General features: G+C 40.8%; 1 protein-coding gene across 3 annotated transcripts in view; it reads left to right on the top strand.

Moving 5' to 3' along the window:
• Positions 1-19,573, top strand: part of LOC106606366 (uncharacterized) — a 142,008-nt gene that overhangs the window by 41,688 nt on the left and 80,747 nt on the right. For 2 of the 3 annotated variants that reach the window (XM_082976250.1, XM_082976251.1), the window contains exon 2: positions 15,469-15,542. In XM_082976250.1, coding sequence (XP_082832376.1) covers positions 15,469-15,542 — 74 coding nt within the window. Of the gene's footprint in view, positions 1-7,245; positions 7,428-15,468; positions 15,543-19,573 lie in introns of those variants that run through there. The other variant, XM_082976252.1, reaches the window with a different exon arrangement.

Here is a 19,573-nt window from a genome sequence, read left to right as displayed (position 1 = left end):
TGATGTAACCAGTGTGTTAGGGTAGAGTAAAAAGTAGTGGAATATGTTGATGTAACCAGTGTGTTAGTGTAGAGTAAATGTAACAGTGTAGGTTCCGTCCCTCTCTTCGCCCCAACCTGGGCTCGAACCAGGGACCCTTGCACGCATCAACAACTGACACCCCACGAAGCATCGTTACCCATCGCGCCACAAAAGCCGCGGCCCTTGCAACGCAAGGGGAACTACTACTTCAGGTCTCAGAGCGAGTGACGTCACCGATTGAAACGCTATTAGCGCGCACCACCGCTAACTAACTAGCCATTTCACATCGGTTACATAAAGAGTAGTGGAATATGTTGATGTAACCAGTGTGTTAGTGTAGTAGAGTAAAGAGTAGTGGAATATGTTGATGAGAGTAGTGGAATATGTTGATGTAACCAGTGTGTTAGTGTAGTAGAGTAAAGAGTAGTGGAATATGTTGATGTAACCAGTGTGTTAGTGCAGTAGAGTAAAGAGTAGTGGAATATGTTGATGTAACCAGTGTGTTAGTGTAGAGTAAAGAGTAGTGGAATATGTTGATGTAACCAGTGTGTTAGTGCAGAGTAAAGAGTAGTGGAATATGTTGATGTAACCAGTGTGTTAGTGCAGTAGAGTAAAGAGTAGTGGAATATGTTGATGTAACCAGTGTGTTAGTGTAGAGTAAAGAGTAGTGGAATATGTTGATGTAACCAGTGTGTTAGTGCAGAGTAAAGAGTAGTGGAATATGTTGATGTAACCAGTGTGTTAGTGCAGTAGAGTAAAGAGTAGTGGAATATGTTGATGTAACCAGTGTGTTAGGGTAGAGTAAAGAGTAGTGGAATATGTTGATGTAACCAGTGTGTTAGTGTAGAGTAAAGAGTAGTGGAATATGTTGATGTAACCAGTGTGTTAGGGTGTAGAGTAAAGAGTAGTGGAATATGTTGATGTAACCAGTGTGTTAGTGTAGTAGAGTAAAGAGTAGTGGAATATGTTGATGTAACCAGTGTGTTAGTGCAGAGTAAAGAGTAGTGGAATATGTTGATGTAACCAGTGTGTTAGTGTAGTAGAGTAAAGAGTAGTGGAATATGTTGATGTAACCAGTGTGTTAGTGCAGTAGAGTAAAGAGTAGTGGAATATGTTGATGTAACCAGTGTGTTAGGGTAGAGTAAAGAGTAGTGGAATATGTTGATGTAACCAGTGTGTTAGGGTAGAGTAAAGAGTAGTGGAATATGTTGATGTAACCAGTGTGTTAGTGTAGAGTAAAGAGTAGTGGAATATGTTGATGTAACCAGTGTGTTAGTGCAGTAGAGTAAAGAGTAGTGGAATATGTTGATGTAACCAGTGTGTTAGTGTAGAGTTCAAGGCAGTCCTGTCAGTCTGAGTCTCACTATGATGGATAGAGGGGAAAAACAGCAAGCACACAGGATTTGATAAACTGCCCTGTGTGCAACCCAGGTCCCTCTCTTCCTCTCTTTCCCTTCTTCTCTCTCTATCTCTCTCTCTTTCTTTCTTTCTCTCTTTCCCTTCTCTCTCTATCTCTCTCTCTCTCTTCCTCTTTCCCTTCTTCTCTCTCTATCTCTCTCTTTCTCTCTCTCTCTCTCTCTCTCTCTCTCTCTCTTCCTCTCTTTCCCTTCTTCTCTCTCTATCTCTCTCTCTCTTTCTTTATTTCTCTCTCTCAGTCTCTCTCTCTCTCTTTCTCTCTCTTTCTGTCTCTCTCTCTCCCTCTCTCTTTCTCTGACTCAGCTACACAGGCACAAGGGCACACACAAACACACACACACACATCATTAATCACATGGTGGAAGTCTGTGCTTGTGTGTGTGTGTGTGTGTGCGTGCGCGTGTGCCTGCTTAAGTGTGTGTGTGATTGACGATGTGTGATTTAGGAAGGAAGAGTGTGTTTTTATTTCAGGTCCTAAATTAATTGTTGATGGGTGAATGTTTTTTTGTGTGTATTTACTGTAATTGAAGCTGCTTTTAACATTTTACTGCAGTGGACTAAATCAGGGTCACACAGAGTGATTCTGGGTAGTCTTAAACAAATCTACTTTGAAACAAAAGTATACACCTCAAACACATGGTTATGGACTTAAACAAAAGAAGACACCTCTACCATGTCAGATATAGAGTTGAAATGTATTCAATTTTGAGTTTCATCCCAATATTACACTTAATATATATTGAACAAAAATATAAATGCAACATGTAACAATTTCAACACTTTTACTGAGTTACCGTTCAAGAAAATTGGTAAATTGAAAAAATAAATGAGGCCCTAATCTATGAATTTCACATGACTCGGCAGGGGTACAGCCATGGGTGGGCCTGGGAGGGCATAGGCGCACCACTTGGTAGCCAGGCCCATCCACCGAGGAGCCAGGCCCAGCCAATCAGAATTAGTTTTCCCCACAACAGGGATTTATTACAGACAGAAATACTCCTCAGTTTCATCAGCGGTCCAGGTGGCTGGTCTCAGAACATCCCACAGGTGAATAAGCCGGATGTGGAGGTCCAGGGCTGGCGTGGTTACACATGGTCTGCAATTGTGAGACCGGTTGGATGTACTGGCAAATTCTCTAAAACGACATTGGAGGCGGTTTATGGTAGAGAAATGAACATAAAATTCTCTGGCAACAGCTCTCATGGACATCCCTGCAGTCAGCATGCCAACTGCACTTTCCCTCAAAACTTGAGACATCAATAGCATTGTGTTGCGTGACAAAACAGCACATTTTAGAGTGGCCTTTTATTGTCACCAGCACAAGGTGCACCTGTGTAATGATCATGCTGTTTAATAATCTTCATTATATGCCACACCTGTCAGGTGGATGGATTATCTTGACAATGGAGAAATGTTCACTAACAGGGATGTAAACAAATTTGTGCACAAAATTTGTGCGTATGGAAAAATGTAGGGATTTTTTATTTCAGCTCATGAAACATGGGACCAACATTTTACATGTTGTGTTTATATTTTTGTTCAGTATACATCACAGAAGACTGAAATATAACAAAACCATTTGACATACAACCACTGGATTGTCAGCGTTTGACTGCAGGAAAGATCTACAGGATGTCTGTTCATCTGTCCTGTCTGTTCATTTGTATTGATCTTATCCAATAGAAGGACTGTCTTATTTTACTGCAGAAATTACATCACAATATGATAAAAACACGGCCACCAAATCTGTCATCTGCCTCACACACACACACACACACACACACACACACACACACACACACAGACACACACACACACACACACACACACACACACACACACACACACACACACACACACACACACACACACACACACACACACACACACACACACACACACACACCACGTAGATCACTTTAAATTGCAGTGCTTTCTCACAGAGTGGTAGCGTTAATCTACAGCAACGTGGCCCGTTGACACTGCCTGTACCATGGGAAAGGACGAGTGGGGACAGAGATGAACATTTAAACCAAGGTTTGACATGTATCATTAGTGCGTCAATCATGTATAAACTGCAGTCATCTGTTGTGCTGAATCATATTTAGGAACAGTATGTGACAATATTTATATCTGGTCCTTCTCTCTCCGTTTCCAAGGACATGTTGTCTTGACTACAGGTTATTTATCTTTATCTGGGTCAACAGACAAATTCTGGACGTCTTGGAAATCGTCACCAGTTAGCCTGGCTACATGTCTGGTTTCATGGTCACCAGTCCTACATGGTGGCCCTGCCAGTTGCCAGGCAACATGAAGTCAGTTTGGCTGAACTAGACTGGCAACCAGTTTGCTGTCTAGTCCTAACCCCGGTCTCTGGCCCTTGGTCAAGCCAGGATTTTTTTTTCTCTCATTGTTATGGCAAACCATGGCACTGTTTTTTACTTGACACATGTCCTGGTGTATGTTATTTGGAACTAAATGTTTGCTGTCTTCTTGACCAGGGCTCAGATGAGATGTTCATGTCGATGAGACTTCCCTTCCATGATGCACGCTGGCCCTGCCAGTTGCCAGACAACAGAACATCAGTTTGGCTGAGACACAACTAGACGGCAGCCACCAGTCTGCAAATTAGATTTCTGAAGAGAAAGTGTTGGGAGTGTTGTACTGTACTTCTATCGTTCGCAGCATGGCCATCCTTGCCTCCTAACCCCATTCCCTGGCCCCTGGTCAAGGATGCTGCATTGGGTCTTTGGCCCGTAGTCAAATCCACAGGATTACTCTGGGGGACTTCCAGTTCCAGTATCTCTGAGCTGCTCCAGTATGGTCATCACTATCTGGTCATGCTAAGGAGGATGGAAGTATGACTCTTTCTCTTCAAACATGTTATTTAACAGATAGCCCTAACCCTAGCCCTAACCCTAACCCTAACCCTAGCCAGAAGTTTATATGAGTGTAGAATTGTAGTTGGCGCTGGCTATACTAAGTCAAGGACAGGTTGTGATGTGTCTGTGATGTGATCTGATGTGATGTCATGTGTCTGTGATGTCATGTCACGTGTCTGTGATGTGTCTGTGATGTCATGTGTCTGTGATGTGTCTGTGATGTGGTCTGATGTGATGTCATGTGTCTGTGATGTGTCTGTGATGTGATATGTCTGTGATGTCATGTGTCTGTGATGTGTCTGTGATGTCATGTGTCTGTTATGTGTCTGTGGTGTGATCTGATGTGATGTCATGTGTCTGTGATGTGTCTGATGTGATCTGATGTGATGTCATGTGTCTGTGATGTCATGTCACATGTCTGTGATGTGTCTGTGATGTGTCTGTGATGTGATCTGATGTGATGTCATGTGTCTGTGATGTGTCTGTGATATGTCTGTGGTGTGATGTGATGTGATGTGTCTGTGATGTGATGTGTCTGTGGTGTCATGTGTCTCTGATGTGTCTGTGATGTCATGTGTCTGTGATGTGATCTGATGTGATGTCATGTGTCTGTGATGTCATGTGTCTCTGATGTGTCTGTGGTGTCATGTGTCTGTGATGTGTCTGTGATGTGTCTGTGATGTCATGTGTCTGTGATGTGTCTGTGATGTCATGTGTCTGTGATGTGTCGGTGGTGTCATGTGTCTGTGATATGTCTGTGGTGTGATCTGATGTGAAGTCATGTGTCTGTGATGTGTCGGTGGTGTCATGTGTCTGTGATATGTCTGTGGTGTGATCTGATGTGATGTCATGTGTCTGTGATGTGTCTGTGAGGTTTAAGATAGCTGTTGTTCAGCTTCCCCTATTGTGTGTGTGAAGGGGATTTTAAGTAAACCCCCACTGTGCTGTGTAGCCAGCAAGGCACTCCCTACCAATGTCTTGTCTGTCCTGTATCACCAAAGACTTTACTGTCCTGTATCACCAAAGACTTTACTGTCCTGTATCACCAGACTTTACTGTCCTTTATCACCAAAGACTTTACTGTCCTGTATCACCAGACTTTACTGTCCTGTATCACCAGACTTTACTGTCCTGTATCACCAGACTTTACTGTCCTGTATCACCAGACTTTACTGTCCTGTATCACCAGACTTTACTGTCCTGTATCACCAGACTTTACTGTCCTGTATCACCAGACTTTACTGTCCTGTATCACCAGACTTTACTGTCCTGTATCACCAGACTTTACAGTCCTGTATCACCAGACTTTACTGTCCTTTATCACCAGACTTTACTGTCCTGTATCACCAGACTTTACTGTCCTGTATCACCAGACTTTACTGTCCTGTATCACCAGACTTTACTGTCCTGTATCACCAGACTTTACTGTCCTGTATCACCAGACTTTACTGTCCTGTATCACCAGACTTTACTGTCCTGTATCACCAGACTTTACTGTCCTGTATCACCAGACTTTACTGTCCTGTATCACCAGACTGTACTGTCCTGTATCACCAGACTTTACTGTCCTTTATCACCAGACTTTACTGTCCTGTATCACCAGACTTTACTGTCCTGTATCACCAGACTTTACTGTCCTGTATCACCAGACTGTACTGTCCTGTATCACCAGACTTTACTGTCCTGTATCACCAGACTTTACTGTCCTGTATCACCAGACTTTACTGTCCTGTATCACCAGACTGTACTGTCCTGTATCACCAGACTTTACTGTCCTGTATCACCAGACTTTACTGTCCTGTATCACCAGACTTTACTGTCCTGTATCACCAAAGACTTTACTGTCCTGTATCACCAGACTTTACAGTCCTGTATCACCAGACTTTACTGTCCTTTCTCAGAGAGTTAGGCTAGATGACCGTTCAATAGTACCTCTCTCATTCTCTGATTCTCTCTGTCCCACGCTCTCTCTCCTTTTGTATTGTGTTGTGTTGTATTGTATAGTGTTGTATTGTATTGTGTTTAGTTGTGTTGTGTTGTGGACTCAACATAGAGCTGTGTACAAATTATAATCCTGTTATTACCTAATTAATAGTCCAGACTGACTGGATCACAGAGAGAGAGACAGGAAGTGCTCTCAGGGCAGGATTCTCAGAACAAGGATAACACACAGAGACACACACACATCCACAGACAAACAGGATCATGTGTGCAGACAGACAGATGGATGGACAGACACACACACACACACACAAACACAGACGCACCCCGGATCACATCACTACTCTAGTTTATAAGTAATATCAATGGAACTAATGTCTCAAGAGATTAAATGTTTGTGTCCAAATGGAGTGAGAAGGACTTTAGTTGGATAAAACGTCAGTCCCCCACCTGGCTTTATTGTTAGTCAGCCAAACATCAAACCGAAACTTAGAGTTGTCTGGACCAGGGACATGTTGTGTTTATTGAACTCTATGCAACAAAAGGCTCACAATTGGACAGACAGCAGACGGTTAATGCAAAAATAAGAGCCATATAAAGTAAAACGTTTCCAACCCTATCAGGCCTCAGAGTGTCTCTGGACCAGGCCTATGTCGGGCGGCTACTGTAAAAGCAACCGAAGGTCCCTACAGAAGCTTTTCTCCTAACATCTAGGCTACAGCTGTCCATACATATGCCAACACATTCTTTAAACAAACTTTCAGACTGACCAACCGACGATAAAAATATGTAATAATAATTTCTGAGTAGCCAACAAGAAAATGAACTTTATTGCTTTTTGGTTTTGCTGGCTCCCGTTTCATTCCGTAAGAGAAGAGAGGGCCATAAAGAAAGATGTTTTAATCTATTGAAGTCGGTGACGTTTTAGAACGTTGGAACGACTGCGCGCGGTATTAGAGGGCTGCAGGCAGATGATCATGTGGCTCGAGCGAAAGGAAGACCCCTGCGCGCGGAGCGGCTGAGAGCGGGCTTTGGTGGACTCCCGAAGGGGGGATGAAATAGAATTCAACGTTGCCTGGCGACCGACCGACCGACCGTCGACTGAACTATTGGAGTCAAAATGCCAACGTTTTCTGTCATGTACAAAGGAGCAGTTATCATTAGCAGGTAAATTCCCGTGAAGAGAGGAAGAGGGAGCGGAGCAGGTGGTTGTGAAAGAATGATGATGTGCTTTACAAAGCCGCTTTTTACCTTTTTGAACATTTGCCCACGGTTTTTTTTTATATAGGAATACTAGGCTATTATTGAAACAGTTGATGACCAGAATGTAATTTGTTTCGGCTGGTTTAGGCTGTCAATTTATTGAAAACTGATTTTAAAGTGCGCCTTTGAATCATGCGTTTCAAAGCTGCTGTCAGTTACTCGTGAGCATGTTGACATGTTCAAATGATTGTAAATCTCCACCGCAGATGCCCGATAGATAACCAATTCTGTTTTGATAGTGCAATTCACTGTAGAAAATATTCATTTTTTTTGTTATGAACACAATATATAATGTAGTCAAAACGAATGTATTAGAAAAAAACATTTTTTTTTTGCAGGTTTGATCAATTCCAATAATGTTTGGAGTTGTGTTGCGCGGCTAAATTGTTGTTGATAAAGAACAAATGTAATACTAGTGTATTTTACCCATTCTGTAGTCTATCTTTAGTGTATTTTACCCATTCTGTAGTGTATCTTTAGTGTATTTTACCCAGTGTGTAGTCTATTTTACCCAGTGTGTAGCCTATCTTTAGTGTATTTTACCCAATGTGTAGTCTATTTTACCCAGTGTGTAGTCTATCTTTAGTGTATTTTACCCAGTGTGTAGTCTATCTTTAGTGTATTTTACCCAGTGTAGTCTATTTTACCCAGTGTGTAGTCTATCTTTAGTGTATTTTACCCAGTGTGTAGCCTATCTTTAGTGTATTTTACCCAGTGTGTAGTCTATCTTTAGTGTATTTTACCCAGTGTGTAGTCTATCTTTAGTGTATTTTACCCAGTGTGTAGCCTATCTTTAGTGTATTTTACCCAGTGTGTAGTCTATCTTTAGTGTATTTTACCCAGTGTGTAGCCTATCTTTAGTGTATTTTACCCAGTGTGTAGTCTATCTTTAGTGTATTTTACCCAGTGTGTAGTATATTTTACCCAGTGTGTAGTCTATCTTTAGTCTATTTTACCCAGTGTGTAGTCTATCTTTAGTGTATTTTACCCAGTGTGTAGCCTATCTTTAGTGTATTTTCATAACGAGGATACAATAAACTACACTGTAATTTGAGTGTAGCCTACACAGCTCATGTGGTCAGTCACGCACCCCTCTCCATGTGGGCAATGATGCAGGGAGATGGAATAGGGTTGGCTAGTTGTGAAGACCACATACATACACAGCACCAATCTCTCCCTGACAGCTTGCTATAACACCATAGCATGTATTGAAGTATTATTACACTACATTGCAGCCTATTATGGATGCATTTGGGAAGTTAATGCCAAAACCCAGTATTATTGTATTATTTTGACCCTCTGTTAGACATTTGCTATGTAACAACGGTTAGTCCAATCTGACCTGAAACAGAACCAAAAAGGAACTCAGGATTTTAGTCTTAACTACCCCAAATCTCCAAATGAAAACGTTGAAAGGAGAATTAGTGGGGAATTTGGCAAGGCTGTTCAACGTGTTTACTTTGCAGTCCTGGTGCCAATATGAGCTGATTTCACAGAGAGAATAGACAAAATAGAAAATATAGCCAGAATAGAGAGGGATTGGTGGCAATAATACAACAAATGGTTTCCTAAATGGTGTGTTTGGACTCTCTGTCCAATGATGGGCTACAGCTACAGTAGTTGATACTGGACTGAGTCTGAAGCCATGGGTTCTGGCTAAAGATATTGGCTAGCGATATTGTGTGGTTTTATTACTATGCGTCAAGGTTTCACAAGGAAATATGAAATCACTTTTGTTGTGACATACAGCAGATCCAAAACATGTGGGAAGAACCATTCAACCATAAGAATAACACTCCTGTTGTGGACGTCAGAGAAGTAGAGGATCTGTCCATGTCTTCTGCTGTGTGATTAGTGTACCGTGTTCCCCTCGTCTCTCAGATGATTATCAGACAGCTTTCTAGTCAATGGACAAAGACAAATCTGCTTTGTTTCTGTGTTGATTTGGGTTGTCATTTGGTGGCTACAGATAGTGTTTGGTTTATCAGTTGGGTCACAACGGTGTAACAAGGGTTAACAATTTGGTTCATAGTAGACCAGGGCTCTCCAACCCTGTTTCTGGAGAGCTACTGTCCTGAAACCTACAGGAGGGTGGCTTTCCAGGAACAGGGTTGGAGTTAAAACCAACAGGAGGTTAGCTCTCCAGGAACAGGGTTGGAGAGAATCTGTAGTAGACCAACAATGTTTGGGAACCACAGGGATTCCCCTCCTTCTCTGAATACCATAGAAATAGAATGATGGATCAGTGTCTAGTATATTTGTATCTATGCTGTATGCTAATTACCAGATGGTTCAGTGTCTTGTATCTTTGTATCTACAGTTGAAGTCAGAAGTTTACATACACCGTAGCCAAATACATTTAAACTCAGTTTTTCACAATTCCTGACATTTAATCCTAGTAAAAATTACCTGTCTTAGGTCAGTTAGGATCACCACTTTATTTTAAGAATGTGAAATGTCAGAATAATATTAGAGAGAATGATTTATTTCAGCCTTTATTTCTTTCATCACATTCCCAGTGGGTCAGAAGTTTACATACACTCAATTAGTATTTGGTAGCATTGCCTTTAAATTATTAAACTTGGGTCAAACGTTTCGGGTAGCCTTCCACAAGTTTCCCACAATAAGTTGGGTGAATTTTGGCCCATTCCTCCTGACAGAGCGGGTGTAACTGAATCAGGTTTGTAGGCCTCCTTGCTCGCACATGCTTTTTCAGTTCTGCCCACACATTTTCTATGGGATTGAGGTCAGGGCTTTGTGATGGCCACTCCAATACCTTGACTTTGTTGTCCTTAAGCCATTTTGCAACAACTTTGGAATTATGCTTGGGGTCATTGTCCATTTGTAAGACCCCATTTGCGACCAAGCTTTAACTTCCTGACTGATGTCTTGAGATGTTGCTTCAATATATCCACATCATTTTCCTGCCTCATGATGCCATCTATTTTGTGAAGTGCACCAGTCCCTCCTGCAGCAAAGTACCCCCACAACATGATGCTGCCACCTCCGTGCTTCATGGTTGGGATGGTGTTGTTCGGCTTGCAAGCCTCCCCCTTTTTCCTCCAAACATAACGATGGTCATTATGACCAAACAGTTCTATTTTTGTTTCATCAGACCAGAGGACATTTCTCCAAAAAGTACGATCTTTGTCCCCATGTGCAGTTGCAAACCGTAGTCTTGCTTTTTAATGGCGGTTTTGGAGCAGTGGCTTCTTCCTTGCTGAGCAGCCTTTCCAGGTTATGTCGATACAGGACTCGTTTTACTGTGGATATAGATACTTTTGTACCTGTTTCTTCCAGCATCTTCACAAGGTCCTTTGCTGTTGTTCTGGGATTGATTTGAACTTTTCACACCAAAGTACATTCATCTCTAGGAGACAGAACGCGTCTCCTTCCTGAGCGGTATGACGGCTGCGTGGTCCCATGGTGTTTATACTTGCGTACTATTGTTTGTGCAGATGAACGTGGTACCTTCAGGTGTTTGGAAATTGCTCCCAAGGATGAACCAGACTTGTGGATGTCTACAATTTCTTTTCTGAGGTCTAGGCTGATTTCTTTTGATTTTCCCATGATGTCAAGCAAAGAAGCACTGAGTTTGAAGGTAGGCCTAGAAATACATCCACAGGTACACCTCCAATTGAATCTTCTAAAGCCATGACATAATTTTCTGGAATTTTCCAAGCTGTTTAAAGACACAGTCAACTTAGTGTATGTAAACCTCTGACCCACTGGAATTGTGATACAATGAATTATAAGTGAAATAATCTGTCTGTAAACAATTGTTGGAAAAATGACTTGTGTCATGCACAAAGTAGATGTCCTAACCGACTTGCCAAAACTATAGTTTGTTAACAAGAAATTTATGGAGTGGTTGAAAAACGAGTTTTAATGACTCCAACCTAAGTGTATGTAAACTTCCGACTTCAACTATATGTTGTATGCTTAATGCCACATGGTTCAGTGTCTAGTATCATTGTATCTATGCTGTATGCTTAATGCCACATGGTTCAGTGTCTAGTATCATTGTATCTATGCTGTATGTGTCACAAAATGTGCCGTGTTGAATTGACCAAACTGCAGCGGGTATGTGGATACTCATAGTTTTTTTATAAAAAAAAGTAAAGCATCCACAGTGAAAAAACAATAAATGGTACTCACAACAGCAACAGTTTTGCATGCTATACAAACGCAGTGCAAAAACAACTACCCACAAACACAAAGACAAACACACCCTATTATATAGGACTCCCAATCAAAGGCAACTCAACACACCTGCCTTCAATTGGGAGTCCCATCCCAATTAACTCTACATAGAAAACGAAACCTAGAACCTATACCCACAACTAACTAACTAAACATAGAAATACATAAACACAGAGCAGTGCCCAAAACCCCCCGAATACATAAATAAAACGACCTACTACCTACACCACCACCCCAAACCATATAAAAAAAATACCCTCTGCCACATCCTGACCAAACTCCAACAACAAAATACCCTTAACTGGTCAGGACGTGACAGTATGCTTACTGCCACATGGTTCAGTGTCTAGTATCATTGTATCTATGCTGTATGCTTACTGCCACATGGTTCAGTGTCTAGTATCATTGTATCTATGCTGTATGCTTACTGCCACATGGTTCAGTGTCTAGTATATTTGTATCTATGCTGTATGCTTACTGCCACATGGTTCAGTGTCTAGTATCTTTGTATCTATGCTGTATGCTTACTGCCACATGGTTCAGTGTCTAGTATCTTTGTATGTATGCTGTATTCTTAGTGCCACATGGTTCAGTGTTTGTGTCACTCCTCTCCACTCAAATATGTTTATCAGAAATGTCTAGTCAGTGGACAAAGATGGCTGCTTTGTTTCTCTATTGACTTGGGTTGTCATTTGGTGGAGGTGGTAGTGGGTTGATGTTCTGTTAAACTTTTAAACCCACAGCTCTAAGACTCTAAGAATCAATGCTTTGGTTCTAGAAGAGCAGAGCAGACTGAATGTTCCAGCCTCCAGGTGCTGAAGTGGTGCTCTTTATCTTCATAAAGGTCCTCTATTAGGCCTGAATAGATAATACAATCTGTAGTAGGCCTATAGTAGAGAATTGTGATGAGGTTTATCTTCATCAGGTAAAGGTCCTCTATTAGGCCTGAATAGATAATACAATCTGCAGTAGGCCTATAGTAGAGAATTGTGATGAGGTTTATCTTCATCAGGTAAAGGTCCTCTATTAGGCCTGAATAGATAATACAATCTGCAGTAGGCCTATAGTAGAGAATTGTGATGAGGTTTATCTTCATCAGGTAAAGGTCCTCTATTAGGCCTGAATAGATAATACAATCTGCAGTAGGCCTATAGTAGAGAATTGTGATGAGGTTTATCTTCATCAGGTAAAGGTCCTCTATTAGACCTGCATACTACCAGAAGTACTCTACCATTCATCAACACAAAACTACAGTTTTTTTCTTCTTCTCAATGCTCTCCTAAAGAACACATACCTCCTTATGACTTCCTTCTTTCCAAACATTCACTTTCTATCCCTAAAGCCAACGTTTGGTCTACCCACGTTCACCAACGACTTCAATACTCAACCCTCTAATAACAGTGGCTTGCTTGGTTCATTTGTACAACCTCTCATTGTCTTAGTGACAGGAGTCTTTTGTCCTCTGTGACGTGTCCATGGAGCCGCTCACGCTGAAATATTGATATTCCCCACTGCCCCGGGGGGCTGAATCAGAAGGCTAGATCCCATACCCCGAGAGATTGTGCAGATTGTCATTGCTTACCAGTACCTCCATGGTTCACACAGCAGCTCTATACCAGCTCTACCGAAACATACAATAACACCATATAAGACCTCAAGAACACTACAAGAACACCACAATGAGAAATATTGTACTGTGTTAGGGCCTATCATTCATAGTTTGTGTATGAATATACTCAATGGAAATAGGTTAAATACTTAGTTTTTTTCTTTGATACTTTTGGAATGATATACTGTAGATACAGTCAGGTCAATCATTATTGATCACCCTTGATAAAAATATACAGTAATGACTGTATAAAATAAATAATTCAAATACTGAGGTATATTGTATGCTCAAATATTCTTATAAATAAAGTAGTCAAAAGTTTAATATTTGGTCCCATGTTCCTAGCATTCAATGATTGCATCAAGCTTGTGACTACAAACTTGTTGGATGCATTTGCAGTTCATTTTGGTTGTATTTCAGATAATTTCTTCCCAATAGAAATGAATAGTAAATAAGGTATTGTGTCATTTTGGAGTCACTTTTATTGGTAAAAAGAATATAATGTTTCTAACCACTTCTAAGTGAATGTGGATGCTACCATGATTTACGGATTATTCTGAATGAATCGTGAATAATGATCATTGAGAAAGTTACAGAGTAGAGAACAAAAGGCCAATAGAGAAACACAGGTGAATTTGTGTCTAAATTTTGCCTGTGTTTATCTCTATTCTGTTTATTTCTAAACCTAAAAAAACCTCTAATCCTTACCGAAGATAAGTATACCCATGAATCAAATCAAATTATATTTGTCACATACAACAGGTGTAGACCTTACCATGAAATGCTTACTTAACCAACAGAGCAGTTCAAGAAATAGAGGTAAGAAAATATTTACTAAAGAAACTAAAGTAAAGAATATGATGCAGCTACCACCACCATGAAGAGTGCTACTCATTGATGTGTTGTGTTGGTTTTGCCCCAAAAATAACGCTTTGTATTCAGGAAAAAAAGTTAACTTATTTGCCATATTTTTTGCAGTACTTTTTTTGTGCCTTATTGCAGACATGATGCATGTTTGTAATATTTGAATTAGTATTGTGGAGTAACTACAATGTTGTTGATCCGGCAACTGAGTTAGGAAGGACGCCTGCATCTTTGTAGTGACTGGGTGTATTGATACACCATCCAAAGTGTAATGAATAACTTCACCATGCTCAAAGGGATATTCAATGTCTGTTTTGTTTTATGTTTACCCATCTACTAATAATGTAGGTGCCCTTTGCGAGGCTTTGGAAAACCTCCCTGATGTTTGTGGTTGAATCTGTGCTTGAAATTCACTGCTCAACTGAGGGACCTTATAGATAATTGTATGTGTGGGGTACAGAGATTTACCAGTCATTCAAATGTAATTATTGTACACTGACTGAGTCCATGCAAATTATTATGTGACTTGTTAAGCAAATGTTTACTCCTGAGCTTATTTAGGCTTGGTATAACAAAGTGTTTATTGGGTTATTGACTCAAGACATTTCATCTTTTCATTTTTAATGAATTTATAAACATTTCTAAAAACATAATTCCACTTTGACATTATGGGGTTTTGTGTGTAGATCAGTGACACAAAATCTCTATTTAATCCATGTTCTGATTGGCCAGTGAGGGGCCAAGCATCGACACACCTACAACTTATTTACTCATCAAAGCTCAGACCTTTCGCGCCACGTCCTGGTCTTGCACTCATAATTCCCGCTATGAAAATAGCAAAAATATATCTGACACCCCCCGGACCTATAGCGCTACAGCCAGTGGTAATATTTAAAAAAAACCTGCACCAGCCTAATGATGCTCTAGTGGCCTGGGGGTGTTCTGGAATCTGTGAAACCAGGAAATGTGTGTACTGTATAATGGAGATTTCTATTGGTTACTGCTCTGGGGTATGGTCAGTTAGTTTGTTTCTTTGTTATCAAACCTTGGATAATCAATGTAAAGCTGATGTTGGTGATTCACTTTGTTTCATTTTCTCTTCCCCTTCTCCGTTCTCTTTTTCCTCCTCTCCTCTCCTCTCCTCTCCTCTCCTCTCCTCTCCTCTCCTCTCCTCCCTCTCCTCTCCTCTCCTCTCCTCTCCTCTCCTCTCCTCTCCTCTCCTCCTCCCTCTCCTCTCCTCTCCTCTCCTCTCCTCTCCTCTCCCCCCAGGACACTAATGGGTCCGTATGGGGTAGATCGTGCCGTTCATGAAATAGAATTTACTGACTGTGAGAATGGACTGGGTAAGTCTGTAACACATTCTATTATAGAACACACTCACAACACACTCACAACCTAACAAATTCTATCCCACAACACACTCACAACCTAACAAATTCTATCCCACAACACACTCACAACCTAACAAATTCTATCCCACAACACACTCCGCTAGCTACAGCACTGACCAGTGGTGTAGTGGTGCTTGGAGAAGTGGGTATACTCACATTTTGACGAAAATTTCCCAAACGGGCCATTCTATTTACTGACTGTGAGAAGGGACTGGAAAAGTCTAGAACACATTCTATTTACTGACTGTGAGAAGAGACTGGAAAAGTCTAGAACACATTCTATTTACTGACTGTGAGAAGGGACTGGAAAAGTCTAGAACACATTCTATTTACTGACTGTGAGAAGAGACTGGAAAAGTCTAGAACACATTCTATTTACTGACTGTGAGAAGAGACTGGAAAAGTCTAGAACACATTCTATTTACTGACTGTGAGAAGGGACTGGAAAAGTCTAGAACACATTCTATTTACTGACTGTGAGAAGGGACTGGAAAAGTCTAGAACACATTCTATTTACTGACTGTGAGAAGAGACTGGAAAAGTCTAGAACACATTCTATTTACTGACTGTGAGAAGGGACTGGAAAAGTCTAGAACACATTCTATTTACTGACTGTGAGAAGGGACTGGAAAAGTCTAGAACACATTCTATTTACTGACTGTGAGAAGGGACTGGAAAAGTCTAGAACACATTCTATTTACTGACTGTGAGAAGAGACTGGAAAAGTCTAGAACACATTCTATTTACTGACTGTGAGAAGGGACTGGAAAAGTCTAGAACACATTCTATTTACTGACTGTGAGAAGGGACTGGAAAAGTCTAGAACACATTCTATTTACTGACTGTGAGAAGGGTCTGGAAAAGTCTAGAACACATTCTATTTACTGACTGTGAGAAGGGACTGGAAAAGTCTAGAACACATTCTATTTACTGACTGTGAGAAGGGACTGGAAAAGTCTAGAACACATTCTATTTACTGACTGTGAGAAGGGACTGGAAAAGTCTAGAACACATTCTATTTACTGACTGTGAGAAGGGACTGGAAAAGTCTAGAACACATTCTATTTACTGACTGTGAGAAGAGACTGGAAAAGTCTAGAACACATTCTATTTACTGACTGTGAGAAGGGACTGGAAAAGTCTAGAACACATTCTATTTACTGACTGTGAGAAGGGACTGGAAAAGTCTAGAACACATTCTATTTACTGACTGTGAGAAGAGACTGGAAAAGTCTAGAACACATTCTATTTACTGACTGTGAGAAGGGACTGGAAAAGTCTAGAACACATTCTATTTACTGACTGTGAGAAGGGACTGGAAAAGTCTAGAACACATTCTATTTACTGACTGTGAGAAGGGACTGGAAAAGTCTAGAACACATTCTATTTACTGACTGTGAGAAGGGACTGGAAAAGTCTAGAACACATTCTATTTACTGACTGTGAGAAGGGACTGGAAAAGTCTAGAACACATTCTATTTACTGACTGTGAGAAGGGTCTGGAAAAGTCTAGAACACATTCTATTTACTGACTGTGAGAAGGGACTGGAAAAGTCTAGAACACATTCTATTTACTGACTGTGAGAAGGGACTGGAAAAGTCTAGAACACATTCTATTTACTGACTGTGAGAAGGGACTGGAAAAGTCTAGAACACATTCTATTTACTGACTGTGAGAAGGGACTGGAAAAGTCTAGAACATTCTATTTACTGACTGTGAGAAGAGACTGGAAAAGTCTAGAACACATTCTATTTACTGACTGTGAGAAGGGACTGGAAAAGTCTAGAACACATTCTATTTACTGACTGTGAGAAGGGACTGGAAAAGTCTAGAACACATTCTATTTACTGACTGTGAGAAGGGACTGGAAAAGTCTAGAACACATTCTATTTACTGACTGTGAGAAGGGACTGGAAAAGTCTAGAACACATTCTATTTACTGACTGTGAGAAGGGACTGGAAAAGTCTAGAACACATTCTATTTACTGACTGTGAGAAGGGACTGGAAAAGTCTAGAACACATTCTATTTACTGACTGTGAGAAGGGACTGGAAAAGTCTAGAACACATTCTATTTACTGACTGTGAGAAGGGACTGGAAAAGTCTACAACACATTCTATTTACTGACTGTGAGAAGGGACCTTCTAAGTGCCTTCCCCATTCTGTTCTACAACACACTAGTTAAGTACAGTCTAGAGCTGACATCATCATGGAACAGTAGAACCACAGAATTAGAATGAACAACGTTGCTTTAACAGGACATGTATGTTCTAATCATTCTAATTATATCAGTGCAGCATATACATGCAGAGTGAACACATGTTCCTTCCATGTTCTGTTAGTCTGCTGGATAGTGATGAACACATGTTCCTTCCATGCTCTATGAGTACTGGATCTATACTGTAGGTTAACCTGTCACAGGTCTATGTGTACTGGATCTATACTGTAGGTTAACCTGTCACAGGTCTATGTGTACTGGATCTATACTGTAGGTTAACCTGTCACAGGTCTATGTGTACTGGATCTATACTGTAGGTTAACCTGTCACAGATCTATGTGTACTGGATCTATACTGTAGGTTAACCTGTCACAGATCTATGTGTACTGGATCTATACTGTAGGTTAACCTGTCTATGTAGATCAAGTGGCAGGAAAACTAGGCTAAGAGCAGAGGACAGTGCAGGGTTTGGTACATGTCCATAGACAGACTGAAACAGACAGCCTGTAGATAACAGTTAACAGTGTTTTGGAGCTAGTGTGTGTGTGTGTGTGTGTGTGTGTGTGTGTGTGTGTGTGTGTGTGTGTGTGTGTGTGTGTGTGTGTGTGTGTGTGTGTGTGTGGCGTGTGCGCGTGCACGTGTGTATGTGTAGTAGAGAAGTGAGACATGTGGTGTGGCTTTAACCGCTGAGCTCTGTCCTGCCAGGATAATGACAAGAAGAACAGTTGTTTACTACAGTCGTCCTCAGTTCACTCCCTGGGACAGCACAAGGCTACAGACACATTACACACATTACACACACATTACACACATAACTAGAGGTCGACCGATTAATCGGAATGGCCGATTAATTAGGGCCGATTTCAAGTTTTTATAACAATCGGAAATCGGTATTTTTGGCCACCGATTTGGCCGATTATTTATTTATTTATTTTTATTTATTTTTAGACCTTTATTTAACTAGGCAAGTCAGTTAAGAACACATTCTTATTTCCAATAACGGCCTAGGAACGGTGGGTTAACTGCCTTGTTCAGGGGCAGAACGACAGATTTTTACCTGGTCAGCTCAGGGATTCAATCTTGCAACCTTACGGTTAACTAGTCCAACACTCTAACCACCTGCTTTACATTGCACTCCACGAGGAGCCTGCCTGTTACGCGAATGCAGTAAGAAGCCAAGGTAAGTTGCTAGCTAGCATTAAACTTATCTTATAAAAAACAATCAATCATAATCACTAGTTAACTACACATGGTTGATGATATTACTAGTTTATCTAGCCTGTCCTGCGTTGCATATAATCGCTTAGGTACACGTTGCTCCAACCATAAACATCAATGCCTTTCTTAAAATCAATACACAGAAGTATATATTTTTAAACCTGCATATTTAGCTAAAAGAAATCCAGGTTAGCAGGCAATATTAACTAGGTGAAATTGTGTCATTTTGCGTTCATTGCACGTAGTCAGGGTATATGCAACAGTTTGGGCCGCCTGGCTCATTGCGAACTAATTTGCCTGAATTTTACGTAATTATGACATAACACTGAAGGTTGTGCAATGTAACATGAATAACGTTTTGTTTTCGAGATGATAGTTTCTGGATTCGACCATATTAATGGCCTAAGGCTCGTGTTTCTGTGTGTTATGTTATAATTAAGCCTATGATTTGATAGAGCAGTCTGACTGAGCGGTGGTAGGCAGCAGCAGGCTCGTAAGCATTCATTCAAAATAGCACTTTCGTGCGTTTTGCCAGGAGCCCTTCGC

Source organism: Salmo salar, chromosome 06 (assembly GCF_965601325.2).
Source record: "Salmo salar chromosome 06, fSalSal1, whole genome shotgun sequence".
In the NCBI taxonomy this organism is placed as follows: domain Eukaryota; kingdom Metazoa; phylum Chordata; class Actinopteri; order Salmoniformes; family Salmonidae; genus Salmo; species Salmo salar.
Note: the sequence above shows the minus strand (reverse complement) of the source record. Positions and strands in the feature narration are given on the sequence as shown.